This window comes from Barbus barbus, assembly GCF_936440315.1.
Source record: "Barbus barbus genome assembly, chromosome: 5".
Taxonomy (NCBI): Eukaryota; Metazoa; Chordata; class Actinopteri; order Cypriniformes; family Cyprinidae; genus Barbus; species Barbus barbus.
The window spans coordinates 35,136,973-35,151,610 of record NC_136733.1 but is presented as its reverse complement, the minus strand read 5'-3'; the positions used below and the strand labels follow the sequence as shown (position 1 = coordinate 35,151,610).

Sequence of the window (14,638 nt, the reverse complement as noted above, 5' to 3'; positions counted from 1 at the left end):
GAGGCAGCGAGGAGAGAGCGCTCCAGGGGTACTTATGGGCGGAGGATTCGCGCATGTCTTAAACACATACACTTATTTATAACAAACAGTAATGGCGTTGACTGCGGGATTAAATGTAAGCACTCCAGAATGTTGTTAAGTCAACAACAACAACATTGTTGAAAAATTCACGCAGAAAATGATAAAAGTAAAATCATGAACTGTGTGCATATTTTTATATGCTCATTAATTAGTTTATTTGTTCTTAGTTTTTGCAGCAAGTGCCAGTTTCAGTGAAAAGTTTTTGATTTTATGTAAAGCACAGCACAGTGTCATTTAACCACTAGGTGACAGTAAAGAGAAATAAATCTAGTTTAGATAGTTCACCCAAAAGTGCAAATCATTATTTCATTATTTACTCTCCCTCAAGATATTCCAAACCTGTATGCTAGAGTATGAACAAACCTTCATCTTTTATGCTAGAGTATGAACAACTGTTTACTGTATAAAAAACAAGGGTCATAAACTTCAGTTAAACAACCAATACAGGATTAAGTTACATTTGAAGAATTCCCTCACTGCATGGTGTTTATTTTCTGACAGCTTTGTTTGTCAGACCTTTATCCTGGTGTTCAGAACATTACTGTGAAACATAATGCCAAAAGCCCTGGCACGCTATCAGATCTGGGTAACAGAAGCAGAAAGCATGAAGTGAGCATGGAGATGAAAATCTACTGGTTTGTGGTCTATTGCAACACAAGGAGGAACTGTACTGCTGCGTGTGACCAGAGAAAAGGGGACAGTGCTTGATTCTAACTTGTTAACCCTGCAGTGTGCTGTATTCACAGAGGAATGCCTTTCTGTTTCTACAACTGACATCTCAAACACAGCAAAAAAGCAAGAAATAAGATAGAAAAATTAAAGAAAACATGGATTAGAGTGGCACTGGGCATTGGGGCACATCAACTAAAATGTAAGTAATTTTTTGTTTAAATTATTGAGACTGTCAAGGTGAAATGATCTTCTAATGAAATGTTCATTCTGAATTATTGTACAAAAAATGTTAATTGAAAACTGATATATAGCATAACCTCAATGTCTAAAAGACTGGATAAATTCTAGATTCGCAGCCGAACAATCATATGGCATTGTCTTGTTGCAGTCATGCAACTAATCATCACAACAGTGGCATTGTTGGCAGTCCGCTGAGGAACTTAGTCCTGACCCGAACTCATCTAATGATACCCATTTGGAAGTATCGTATGTTCAGACTACCACTAAAAGGAAGCTTAATCTATCTTTCTTCACAGACAATATAACTTCTTAATATAACACAATAAAACATATTAATATTACTTCAGGTAAAAGATGTTGGCCATATTATATAATAATAATAATAATTCATTACATTTATATAGCGATTTTCTGCTTTTCTAAGCACTCAAAGCGCTCTACATTGTGAGGGGTGTCTCCTCGTCCATCACCAGTATATATATATATATATATATAAGATACGAAACGAGTTTCCTGTGGTAAAGGTGCAGTTTTGAAATAGCATCCGCTTGTTGGGAGTGAGAGTAACAAGACTGGTTGCTGAGTTCAACTAGTAAGATCACAACCAACTTTGAGTTAACAACTTGTAGTCTACCTTCCATTTTCAAAAAGGTTCTTCTATTCTGTAATACAGAAACTAAATTTGCTCATTTAAGAGGTCGTGAATAAAATGACAAGTAGCTAAAATGTTGTGGCATTCCCTTTAACACTAATGCTTCTTACAGTATTTTCACAGCATATAAGAAAATTGTGTAGAAACAGGTTAGGAATCTGTTTTTCCCTCTGCATTGGGTTGTATATGTTAAATCTGTTCACCATTATCAATTATAACACTAAAACAAATGTTTCATCATGGCCTTGGTTTCCTGACCCATTTATTCAGGAAGTCTAATGACAGTTTTGTACACGTTGCACACAAATGCACAAAATGGCCTATAAATCAGTCAAATTTAGTCAAACCTAAACTTAGTAATGACAAATAAGCACAATGGCATCAGGACTTAAAATGGTAGCAAGCTAATAGGTTAGCGACACTTAAAGAAATAGCATCACTGAATAAGCCTTCAAGGCTGCCAACTCTCACGCATTCAGCGTGAGACTCACGCAATTGACCCAATTCTCACGCTCTCACGCCACACCCCCTTTTCTCACGCAGACTCGTGCAGCAGTGAGAAAAATTTTTTTTTGAGTTTTTTGTGACAATTGTGAGGGAAATACACAATTTATTCCCATAAACTGTGTAGTCAGCCGTTCTCCCTCCCATCTGCACCATGTGAATTGTGAACGCAGTAGGGCTGCCCCCGACTAAAGATATTCCTAGTCGACTAACACTCCTACATTTTAGCGATTAGTCGAATAATCCTTCATATATGATATTAATATAATAACTTGCGTATATACAAGGAAAGGTACAGTCCAAGTTGAAGTTTAACACTTCCATATGACAGAAAATGCTAAAGCATGATATTAGCGCGTTCAAAATGAAAATTAAGCGCTTAAAACAGAATAGTAAAGGGTTTAAAGTATACAGCTCTTACAGACACAAAAATCAGTGGCCGGAATGTTATAGGCTAATTATAACATAAAACAGCAATCAGACTGCCTGTGCATTTTAATAATGTATTATCAAAAATACAAACTGTAACAGTTACATGTCAAAAAAAAAAAAAAAAAACAGTTTTGAATAAAATAAACTAAAATTCGTTCTTTAAAATAAATCAAATAAACTTATTAGTAACTTAGGCCTAGTACAAAACAAGGCAAAAAACAAAAACAAATAAATACTGTAGCAAAAACGCTGTTTGGTATAAAAATACAGCGGAAAATTTATATAATTTTTATATTGTTCAAAAGGAAAATTAACAAAAACGAACAATTTAATAAATGCACATGGCACATCGCACAACGCCAAAACTTAGAATAAAAAAGAAGGCAAACAAATTAACAGCCTAAGTATTTGATTAAATTGTTTAGAACAACTATATTTAAGACAAAATGTGGAACAAATAATTTAAAGAACACTAATACAAATCAAAAATATCAGAGCAAAGCCGCAAACTGTCATTGATGACGGATGAGTCTTGACCTGAAACAACAAATTGCAAACATCAGACTAATTTTTCTAACAGAATAAAAAACAACTTCTGCATTATATAAAAACGAATAAATAAAAATATGTATTTATTTATTTGTATACGCGTTATAAAAATACCCGTTTTTTTGTTTTGTTTTTTATAGCCTAACGGATAGCAAACAGAAACACTACAAAAAGGAAATTAAGCCTTTTTAGGGTCGTCCTTCGACTTTTCAAAATGATCCCACACTTTGGACTTTTTTCCTGACATAATTATTAGCATCAGCCAGACACCTCTCCCACAGTGCGCTTTGGTATACCGCGAGGCACGAGATCGCGTTGTTCTCTCGTTGCTTTGATGTCATACACCAACTGCGCAGCCCCTGAATGCGTAATTTCACGTGATTTTTTGTTGTTGTTGCGACTAACCGACTAATGAAAATGTATTCGACCAAGCCCTCTTCATATCGACTAACGTTTAGTCGACTAGTTGGGGGCAGCCCTAGAACGCAGGCAGGTCAGTGAGTTACAGGGCGCCCCGTGTCTCCGTCCAGTTTAGGCTAGTAGCTAATATGCTGTTATAGTTTATATAGAATTAAGTTAGCATTAGCAGAGTTGTTTGTTTTGCAGCACTGAGCAGTTATTTTACATAACTTTATCATAAAAAAACATGACAAATATCTGGATAGGCCTAGTAGTTAATGTTAATTATTGTTTTCTAAGAACAGAATGTCAAGTCAATGACAGCCCATATTTAAATGATTTTATTTATATATCAATCACAACTCATCAATCATGTCCAGATATTTGACTGGTGGTGGTGTCAGTATGGATAAATTAGAATTTTCTGTCATAGGATGTTATCTAAAGTGTCAGGGACAGGCAAGAAAAGAACGCTTGTATCAATATCAGCCCTCCAAGAAGTCCTGTGACCCTGAGAAGCAGCAGGAAAAGACACAGGAGGAACATGAAAGTCTATCTGAGACTTTAGAGCAGGAGACAGTTGAGCCCTCAGAGAAAGAAGAGAGACCAGGCCAAAAGATTAAAGCCCAGAGATGATTAAGCCACCAGCACTTACAATAGAGCACATGTTAATCTGTGAACATGTTAATCACATGTTAATCCTATTTCTGTAAAATGTTTGTGAAAATTAAATGTAATGTAAATCTCCCAAGAAATTCTGTACAGATACCAAATACTTTGACAATCAATATATACCTAACTGCTACTGCAATGATTGTTTGTATTTTTTCCACACCAAGCCACGCCCCTCCATAAGCCCCTCCCCCATAACAAGCCCCGCCCCCAAAATCTCACTCTAAGATGAACTCAAAAGTTGGCAGCCCTGGAATAAGCACAAACACCTTCTAGACATCAACTTCAGACACTTGGTTCCACATCATTTGCATTAAATACAAGATATGTTTTCCCAATCCAGCAAAACAAATTATTTGATAAAATACTGTTGAATGTTTATCTCCATGCAAGGCATTTGTCACTAGCTGTGTTCAGTGATTGTGATTACACTCCAGGCCTGTTCTTTTCCTAGTTGCTATGGATACCTAAACATTGTCCAGTGTCCTGGAATCAAATGAAAGCCATGTGATGTTTATGCCACAGTTTATAAAGTATTCATCAGTGCAAGAGGGCTTGAAAATCACAATGTTTGGTCACTTTACCATCTGTGAAGTGCTTACAAGTTATTGTTCTTTTTATAGAGGCAAAAAATAGATGCAATGAGCATCATGACCTCCAACCAACAAAGACCAAGAACCCGCTTCAGCCTCCGCTCAAACACAACTGTACCTTACGGCTCTATGAGCTCTGAGCAACCAGATAGTGATGCATCCTCAATGCATACGACCGTCATCTCTCAGAAGCGCTCCTACATCGCAGTGGCAGTGCTCTGCTATATTAATCTCCTCAACTATATGGACCGTTATACTATAGCAGGTGAGCACACCGTCAAAGCCATATCAAGTGGAATGGTTCACAGAAAGTCACTATAAAAAGTTATAGCCGTTGTTCTGGTTCTATTCCAGGTGTGCTGCTTAGCATCCAGAATTACTTTGGAATCCCTGACAGCACATCTGGCCTCCTGCAGACAGGTATCAGTTTGAGTGTGAAGTACATTGCAATGACAACACAGTAAAAAGAAAAGAACATTGCAGAACAGGAATTTACAAGAGTACTTCCTCACTGGCGTGCACAGCGGCAGGGGCGAAATGGCATTACAAGGGCACAATCGCGGACCAGTTCACGATTCTTTGCCATGTTGGCTTTTCTATTTTGCAAGCTGTTTGAGCATTACAGCCAAACTAATTTCCCTATTATAAAGACAAAGCCTTTCAAGGTAGCAAAATATAAAAAGTATGGCAGATATTTAGGCCAAAGTGGGTGAAGATAAAAATCTTTGTCATTTTATCTTTGTTATTAAAAAATGAGAACAAAGATACACATTACAAATACACACAATATACAAATAAAATAAACAGTGTTTTATTTTCAGGTACAATAGGTGTATTTAACAGGGGCTTTCAAGAAACTGAATGAACAAATATAAAACACTATATAGATTGATTCCTATTAAAGAAACTGTATTAAAGTTTTTCAGTCAAGAGTAGTGAGTGATTTTTCTCTTTGTGTTTGGTGTTTTATTAATTTTAAAGGAATAATTCACCCAAGAATTAAAATAGGCTAGTGTTTTATTTTTATACCTTCATTTACTCACTCAAAAGTTGTTTTAAACCTGAGTTTCCTTCTGCTAAACATAAACGCTATTTTGAAGAATGTGGAAAACCAAACAGTTGCTGGTCCACAGTGACTTCCATAGTATTTTTTTCCCCCTACTGTCAAAGTCAATGTGGACCAGCAACTGTTTGGTTACCCGCATTCTTCAAAATATCTTCTTACTGATGTGAATGTATGTGGCACTGTACAGTATATTGATACTGCGGTGCCAGAACTGCAGCTGATAGAATGTGCGCTGTAGCAAGATACAACGATATTTCTTCAAAAGCAGATCGTGGAGACATTTTTATCAGGGCCGTTGCTGGCCAAATGGGTGCCCTAAGCAGGATTTTATCGTTGTGCCCCCTCCATCAAATATTATGGAAGTAAAAAAAACAAAACACCTACCATAGGGGTCAAAATAGAACTTTAATAAAATATAAAAGTAAATAAATAAATAAATAAATTGTAATTAAATTGTATTATTTAGCTCTAGACAGTTACCTATGGCAGTAATAAGTTGTCTGATTGATTTTATGGTCTCAAGCATTCAGAAATCACGCAAAAGAAAATTAAGCAGTTTTACAACGAAAACCATGAAGGGTTCGCAAAATTTCAAAATCCCTGGTAGCATCATCTTGAGACAAAACAAAGGCACTGATATGTTTTAAGGTCAGTCAGTGCAAGTTTCTTTCAGTTGAAACAGCTCAGAATTACATTTTAGTCTAGGACTAGTCTTAAGCCTTCTCTGTGAAACCAGGGGTATGTGTTTGCTGCTTAAAAACATGGGTTGATATTTGCATTGACCTGACCATAAGCAGCAAGAAAGGCAATTCTTGTCTTTCCGTCCCCAACTGTAAGACCTCTTGAAATTATAGTTAAGACATTTATTATACAATTTAACGTATTTATGGCCTTAAGTATGATACAACTAAATTGAAGAATTTTTAAGGACCTGTGGGAGCCCTGTATTTAAGGTAGCCCGTCGGCAGGGAGGTGATTCATTTTCACAACTGAGATGGTGAGTTGGTGCCCTACGCAAACTGCATATAGGGAGCGGCGGTACTGTTTTTAACGTCCACGATATCGTTCATATCGCACAGACCGGACCGCAAGGCAGGGCCGACGCCAGGGGGGTATTCACGGTAACGCAAGGGCGTCGGACGTCAAAGGGGCAGGGGCCCGAGCCCCACCTGTGCACGCCACTGCTGGAGAGGATCTAATAGGTCTTTTTCTGTCATTTTAGTAACAACCCCAGAATGACATAAAACACAAGTAAATGTGTGTGTAAATGATGCAATTGGTTTTGGAGCATGCATTACTTGAAAGAACCAATAAATCTAAATCATCTAATTTAACTCTGGTTTTCAGTTTCCCATTTGCAGTTTCATGCCCTAATCTCTAAACTGCTAGCTGGTTGACTGTTCAGCTTACTGGCAGTCATTAAAATAATACATACACACACACACACACACACACACACACACACACGGAGAAAGAGACAGTGTGTGTGTGTGTGTGTATATATATATATGTTAACACATACATGTTAAAATATATTCAAATAGTAATCAGTTATTTTAAATTGTAGCCTAATACTATTTCAAAATATTGCAGATGGCCTTGATGAGCGTATGAGACATCTTTCAAAAACATAAAAAAAAAAGCACCAAACCTTTGAACTGTAGTACATCTTTGCCATCAACCCTGTATTAACCTATTTACAGTTTTTATCTGTAGCTTTATGTTCTTGGCACCAGTTTTTGGTTATCTCGGAGATCGTTATGACAGGAAGCTCATCATGATCGTTGGGCTGATTGTGTGGATCCTCACAACATTGGGCAGCTCTTTTGTCAAAAATACGGTAGAGTACTTGAAATGATGGATTTCCAGTGTAATCTTTGTAAAGTTCCACAATGTAAATAATATATGTTTCAACTTGTGCCTATACTTTTGACCAATCTCTTTATTTTACTATCATTGTTAAAATTTTAAGAACATAATTGAATTTAGTTTCAAGTTACATACAGTATCTGTCTTTACTCTTACTACAGCACTTCTGGGTTCTGGTCCTGACGAGGGCCTTGGTCGGGACAGGAGAGGCCAGTTACTCCACCATAGCTCCTACTATCATTGGTGACTTGTTCACTGGCACCAAGAGAACTCTCATGATCTCCTTCTTCTACATCTTCATACCAGTCGGAAGGTGAAGGCCTTACTGCAAACTTATTGAGATTTTTCACTGTTTGTATGACTCTGCTTATCTGTGTTTTTGGTTTCCAGACTGACTGTGAGTCTGTGCTTTAGTGGTGGGGATTTTTCAGTGACCTTTTCTGTAGGTTGCTTGAGTAAAATGAACGCCTTTATGAGTATATAATTGACTCATTTATTCAAACAATTAATTCAAAAACTCATTTAGAGTCGAAACAAGCGTCTCATTTACTCAGCTGATTTGTGGAATGATAATTCTGTAGCTTTGTTTGGAACTAATTTATTTGCCATATCAAAAAATAGACAAAGTAAATGGCAAAAGTGTGTCAGTGTAGGTTACTTAATATTAACCTCTTGCTTTTTTGAACTGTTGTATAAAATCACAATCTTAGCACTTTTGCTTTGAGGTATTGTATTCCATTTTTCCTACAGTACATTGACAAGACTTGAATCTTTTTTGCTCTTTCTGAATGTATGCATTCCTTTATCTTCATTCAGTGGTCTTGGATATATTTTGGGGGCAACTATAGCTAATGCAACAGGGGATTGGCGTTGGGCCCTGAGGGTAAGAGAATATATGCTTTCTAAATATATATTAAGAGTGACATTTTACAGAAAGCACTGTTACAGCTCTACTGTGTTAGATTTAATATTCTGTTAATCTTGTTATAATTCAGTCAACTTAAATGTAGGCTCTGTATTGCATTATATTTTAAGGGTCTAATTGGATTTCCTTCAAACTATTGCTGCATAACTGTACTCCACTCAAGCTAAAAGAATCACTTTAAAGTGAATCAGAGTTAAAGCTGTTTATATGCTCTGTTCTCACTTAAACATTGCTCTTATACAGGGGGCTCAAAGTATAGAGGATGTAGCAATTATTTGATCTCAAACATCAAAAAATGAAGTGTATTAAACAAAAATGCAGTTTTAGGTTGATGTATTGATTCATTCAATTAAAAGTCAAATGTAATTTACAAGATTCTGTAAATCATTACTGATTATTTTAGTGGCTTTGCAATGGAAGCATATATTGATTTAATATAATCAAGACATTTATAATGCTACATTTATAAAAGAGTGTTAAGCGGGTTGTATGAGTATTGGTTCTGATGTAGGTCAATCCAGCTCTGGGAGGGCTGGGTCTGGTACTTCTGGTGTTTCTGATTCCTAATCCTCCTCGTGGAGCCTCTGACAACCAAAGTGGAGCAACCATGGAAAGCACCTCTTATATTGAGGACATCAAGTACCTCCTGAAGAAGTAAGTCATTGTAGAAATTCAAGTTACATTAACTACGTTTCATTCAATTTGGCACGTGCTCATAACACTTTTCATGATGTTTGTCTTTAAGCGTAATTTCCCATGCTCTAGGGCAGTGGTCAACATGTGTACACAGGGTGACCTAAAATTATTTAATTACAAAAAAATAAATAAAATGCTAAAAACACACAATAATGACTGGTAAACTGTAACTGTCTTTATTCTCCCTTAAAGGAATGGTTCACCCAAACATTTACTCACCCTCATGTTGTTCCAAACCTGTAAAATGTATTTCTTATGTTGAAGATATTTTGAAGAATTTTGAAAAACCCAATGTACTTCTATAGTAAGGAAAGAAATACTATGGAAGACCCTCAACTGTTTGATTAGCAGAATTCTTCAAAATATCTTCTTTTATGTTCAACATAAGAAAGAAACTCATACAGGTTTGGTTAAATTAGGGTTCAATTATGACAAAACTTTCATTTTTGGGTGAACTGTCCCTTTAACTATTATTTTTGGAACTGTGCCTCCTTTCCAGTCGGAGTTTTGTCTGGTCTTCTCTTGGCGTGACTGCTATGGCTTTTGTCACAGGGGCTCTGGCGTTCTGGACTCCCACCTTCCTGTCTCGTGCACAGGTTACACAGGGTCTCAGACCACCTTGCAAGGAAGAGCCCTGTAACCTTTTAGACAGGTACAGCAAGTCTCTTTCCTTTTGACTTTATATAACTAGGCAGATCTTAAAGGAAAGCAGTGAGGTTACCAGTAGACTAGTAGACTGTGAGATTACAAAGATTGGTTAAACAGCAGAGACTTCCTCTGTGATAGTGTTCATATCAGCTTGTTCCTTGGTTAGATAAGACATGCTCTTAGTGCAGCTGTTTTTGCCTTTGCAAACCTGTCAATATATCTGTTTATTATGTTTCTCAGTCATTTCTCCAAACTGAGTTGAGAGCATTCATGAGTTTGACAAGTCAGACTGGTCTGGTAGGTTCTGTGAGAATCTGAGACTGGAATTGATCACCACACTGTTTCTTCTTTCTCTTGTGAAAGTTACATCTTTGGAGCTATCACAGTGGTGACAGGGATTGTTGGAGTGTTTGTGGGCACCTGCATATCAAAGCAGCTGAGAGACAGAGTGCCCAACGCAGACCCTCTCATCTGTGCTGTAGGCATGCTCAGTTCCTCCCCCTGCTTTTTTATTGCCATCATCCTGGCGGCCACCAACATCCCGGCCACATACGTAAGCAAAGATCAGCCGCGTTCCTGCAGTTGGCTGGATTATTTTGTGACTTTCAGTATTTGCATGAATGTTAAAGAAAAAGTTCGCCCAGAAATAAAAATTCAAATCTGTATGACTGACTTTCTTCTGTGGAAAAGCAAGAAGTTCATTTGAACATTTCAAACTGTTTTTGTCCATACAATGAAAGTCAACGGGGTTTAAAACAACACTGCACACTACTGACTATAATTGCATGCACACACACAAAACAGAAGTAGTCAGGGTTGCAACGTCATGAGGGTGATTAAGCGAACACAGAATGTACATTTTTGGGTGAACTATTAATATACTCTTTTAATTGACCTAAATTTAAACAATGTATTTAAGCACATAGATTGAATGTTTATACAGATTATTTGCTGTCATAGCACAATATAACCATATAACCGATATAGTCTCTAAATATTTGTCTTTATTTGATTTTTGTGTCATTATACAGATATTCATCGCTATTGGAGAGACTTTGCTGTCCCTCAACTGGGCTATTCTGGCAGACATTCTGCTGGTGCGAGGTTTACGCTTCTCAATACAACATAAAAAGTGCTGAAATGAAACACACACTCTTTTAAATTAGCACAGCATGTGGAGACCTGCTAAGTGATTCAATAAAGCTAATGGTATAAGATGAAAACGTTACACCATTATGCTTAAGAACTTTAGAAATGTTGAGAACGCTGGTGTATTGTTTATTTATTTGTTCTTCATTTTCAAGTGTGTGATTATTAGATTGCAACTGTTGAAAAATGTTGATCATAAAAGACATCTTTTAAAACTTATTCATATTTTTTTAGTATGTTGTTGTGCCAACTAGAAGAGCGACAGCTGAGGCCTTACAGATTATGGTCTGTCATCTCCTTGGAGATGCAGGAAGTCCATACCTTATTGGTGCGGTAAGCATATTTGAATCCACAGTACTTCGATATAAAATAGCAGTGGGGTCAACGGCTATGCCGTCACTATCCAGAAGTGCTTTAGAATACATGACAAAATTGCACCTTTTGGCAATTGTTTTGGCATAGTTACATTTTTTCACTGTATAATTTAAAAGACAAAAGGACTTGTTTTTGTGTGTTTTGTTCAGATCTCAGATGCTCTGCTTAAATACAATCCAGAATCTCCCAGCTGGGATTTCCGTAGACTGGAATATAGCTTTCTTGTGTGTCCATTCATTGGGGTCCTGGGAGGCCTGTTTTTCCTAGTGACCTCTCTGTATATTAAAGAGGACAGGAAAGCAGCAGAATTGCTGGCTTCAGGTAATAACAGGCTATTGTAATTACATACTGTCCACATACTGTCTTTCTTCTTGGTGTCTACTTGTATGTTCTTGGACATAATCAACTGGTTTGATTTTATGTATGTTAAAAAAATAATAATAAATAAGGCATTTAATGCATGCACAGCACAAACATAGTAATAGGCAAATTTGAAAAACACAACAATATTAAACAAGGGACATTTATTTTAACATAGCCATTCATAGTTACTGAATAATTTTTGACATCAAAAGCTGGTTATGTCAAGCTATTAAATGATTAAATCAGTAAAACCTTTATTTAAATGTGAAATTAATTGTAATTTATTCTAAACACACCGTATGACCTCTGTTATTTTACACACTTGGCACAGATTATATTGTCTGTTAGTTAGTGACAACGTAAAAAAAGATTACACTCTGACCAAATCTGTGGTGAAACATGCGACAAGATATTTATACAAGGCTGGGACAAAGGCCTCTTGTCCTGCTGGACCTTTTCCACTAATGGGCGTTATATGAACAGGGCATGATTATGAGAGAAATTTGAAAATGTATTTATAAAAAAAATAAAATATAAATGTGTGTGCATTTGTCTTATTGAAGCTAACATTAATCTAGAAATTAATACTTTAAGAAATTAATTAGGAAATTACCTTTGTTTAGCCTGCTAAACAAAATTCAGCGTTGACATCACATAAATGAATTACATTTTAAAATATATAATTTTTCTGACAAAATATAATGAATTAAAAGTGTAACAATATTTCACGATATTTCTGTTTTTACTATATTTTTGCGGCTTTGGTAAGCATAAGAGACATCTTTAGAAAATCTTTCAGTGTACAGTATATAAATGATTTTAACAATCAACAATAAAACACATCATTTTAAGAATGTCTTGATATTGAAATTATGGCGGTACTAATGACAGCAGCACAAACATGATTTCAGATTATCCATAGAGCATCTTGTGTGTAGAACATAATTATTCCTTATTCATTTTATGGCATGTCGTTTCTTTGTTTTAAGCTTATAAATCCTAAGTATAAAGATTTCTTCTCCTCTCTTATATCTATAAAGAAGGAAAAACAATGAGATTAGCTGTAAACCAGTGCCACCGGTGGCTTCCTCGGTCTTCATATCTGCTGGTTCTTTGTTTAGAAAGAAAAGAAGATACTGTTTACTGCTGCTCTTTCTGTACTTGTCAAATTTCAGATTTATTGAGGGCCGAAATCTAATAATATCACAGTCAAAAGCGCCCGTTTGGAAATGTGAAAGGCTGTCAAGAATGCAATTTTGGAGCTGGTTTTGCGTGTTATTCCATAGCGGTATATAAATACATATATTTGAATAATTTTCTTCCTTTCCGTCTTCTTCAATTCAGGACAAGCTCCTGAACCACCAGAGACAGCCACAGAGTCAGTGTGACCTTTTAAACACCAAGACCCTGGATGAGCTTTGCTGCATCAAGCAGACACTTGTGATTGCATGAAATGAGACACAGATTAATGGACAGATCTTTGATTACATGAGAAACATGTACAAGTTTACAACACATAAGCACTGGACTGCAATGTTACTAAGAAAAAAACAATTTCAGGCATTGCATTTTTATGTTTTAAACATTTGTAATGCATTACACTTGTGACTTAACATTGTCTTGCTTACACATTTTCCTTTTGGGGAAATAATTTTGCCTGCAATAATTTGTTTAGATATAGTTTTGTAATTTTTACCCATTTATATTAAACAAAATGTTGGCTGACAAAGCTCGGTATACCATGCATTAGAAGCTTCCGTCCTGCTTTTTTCTCTCAGCAGCTGTGTGCTACTAATGAGAGCCTCAGGGGAACAAGGGGGAGAACATCCCCTTATGGACTAAAACTGAAAGCTTGAAATACTGTATGTAGCTTATGAAATTAGAACTCCAGTGTACAGTCTGAGACTTGAAATGTGTTGCAAATTAATAGGCTATTTAATTGTCATTATTATTTTTATTGTACTGTTTTATTTCATTGCACTGTTGATCTTTTTCCTTTTTTGTACAAAAAGCTTTTAAATAAATGCATATGCATTTTTATTTTCATGGCTTGCCTGCAATGCAATTTCCATATACACTAGCTGTTAAGTTCTGTCATACCCCTAATAAACAGTAGGTGGCAGAATATACTTACGTTTAAACCACCACAAAACATTAAGACTGGAACGTATGAGTACTACTGACTGAGCCATATCCTGAATCCTCTATTAAAGAGGAGGAAGTGTCAAATGTGGTAGTTAGAGTTTCTAAATATGGTTATGTCTATTTTCAATGTTGGATAAGGCACCTCAGAATAAACTTTAGGAGGTCGAGATAATTGAGCTGTTTTCTATTCATTTTCTATTGCGTTTCAGTTTTAAAAACCTGTTCAAAATACAAAATGTATGATATATTGTAAATAGAAATGAATAGTTTGTTTAAAAAATAGCAGTTTAAACAACAAAAAAATATGGCAGAATGGGTTGCCAATAATAAAAAACGTATTTCTTAGTTGTAACAGTTTTAAAAACTGTTACATTTCTGTGATCATGCAGTAGCCTAATAGGTTGCATAAGTGAAGGACATGGCTAAATTATTTTAAAAAAATATATTTTTTGGTCTTTTATTTAGATAAAACAGTGTAGTGAGTGACAGGAAGCGATGAAAGGGGGCGGGTGAGATTGGGAAAGATCCAGGAGCTGGGATTCGAACTCGGGACACCCACAGCTCAGCGGCGCTATAACCTATGTCATGCCAACCTAAATGCTTTTTGT

At 36.1% G+C, this 14,638-nt stretch overlaps 1 protein-coding gene across 2 annotated transcripts; it reads left to right on the top strand.

The window, feature by feature from the left end:
- The first annotated feature begins 777 nt into the window (after positions 1–777).
- Positions 778–14,199, top strand: spns3 (SPNS lysolipid transporter 3, sphingosine-1-phosphate (putative)). Of its 2 annotated transcripts, none has more exons than XM_079417503.1 (13): positions 778–952; positions 4,825–5,059; positions 5,149–5,214; positions 7,564–7,700; positions 7,891–8,042; positions 8,546–8,612; positions 9,166–9,308; positions 9,850–10,002; positions 10,362–10,551; positions 11,030–11,095; positions 11,382–11,480; positions 11,672–11,843; positions 13,230–14,199. In XM_079417503.1, the coding sequence occupies exons 2-13, from the start codon at positions 4,843–4,845 to the stop codon at positions 13,271–13,273; spliced, it is 1,506 nt and encodes a 501-aa protein (XP_079273629.1). In that variant the 5' UTR covers positions 778–952; positions 4,825–4,842; the 3' UTR covers positions 13,274–14,199. The 2 variants fall into 2 exon arrangements, with proteins under 2 accessions (XP_079273629.1, XP_079273630.1); XM_079417504.1 differs by having other exon boundaries at positions 788–952; positions 7,577–7,700; positions 13,230–13,930.
- The last annotated feature ends 439 nt before the right edge of the window (positions 14,200–14,638 follow it).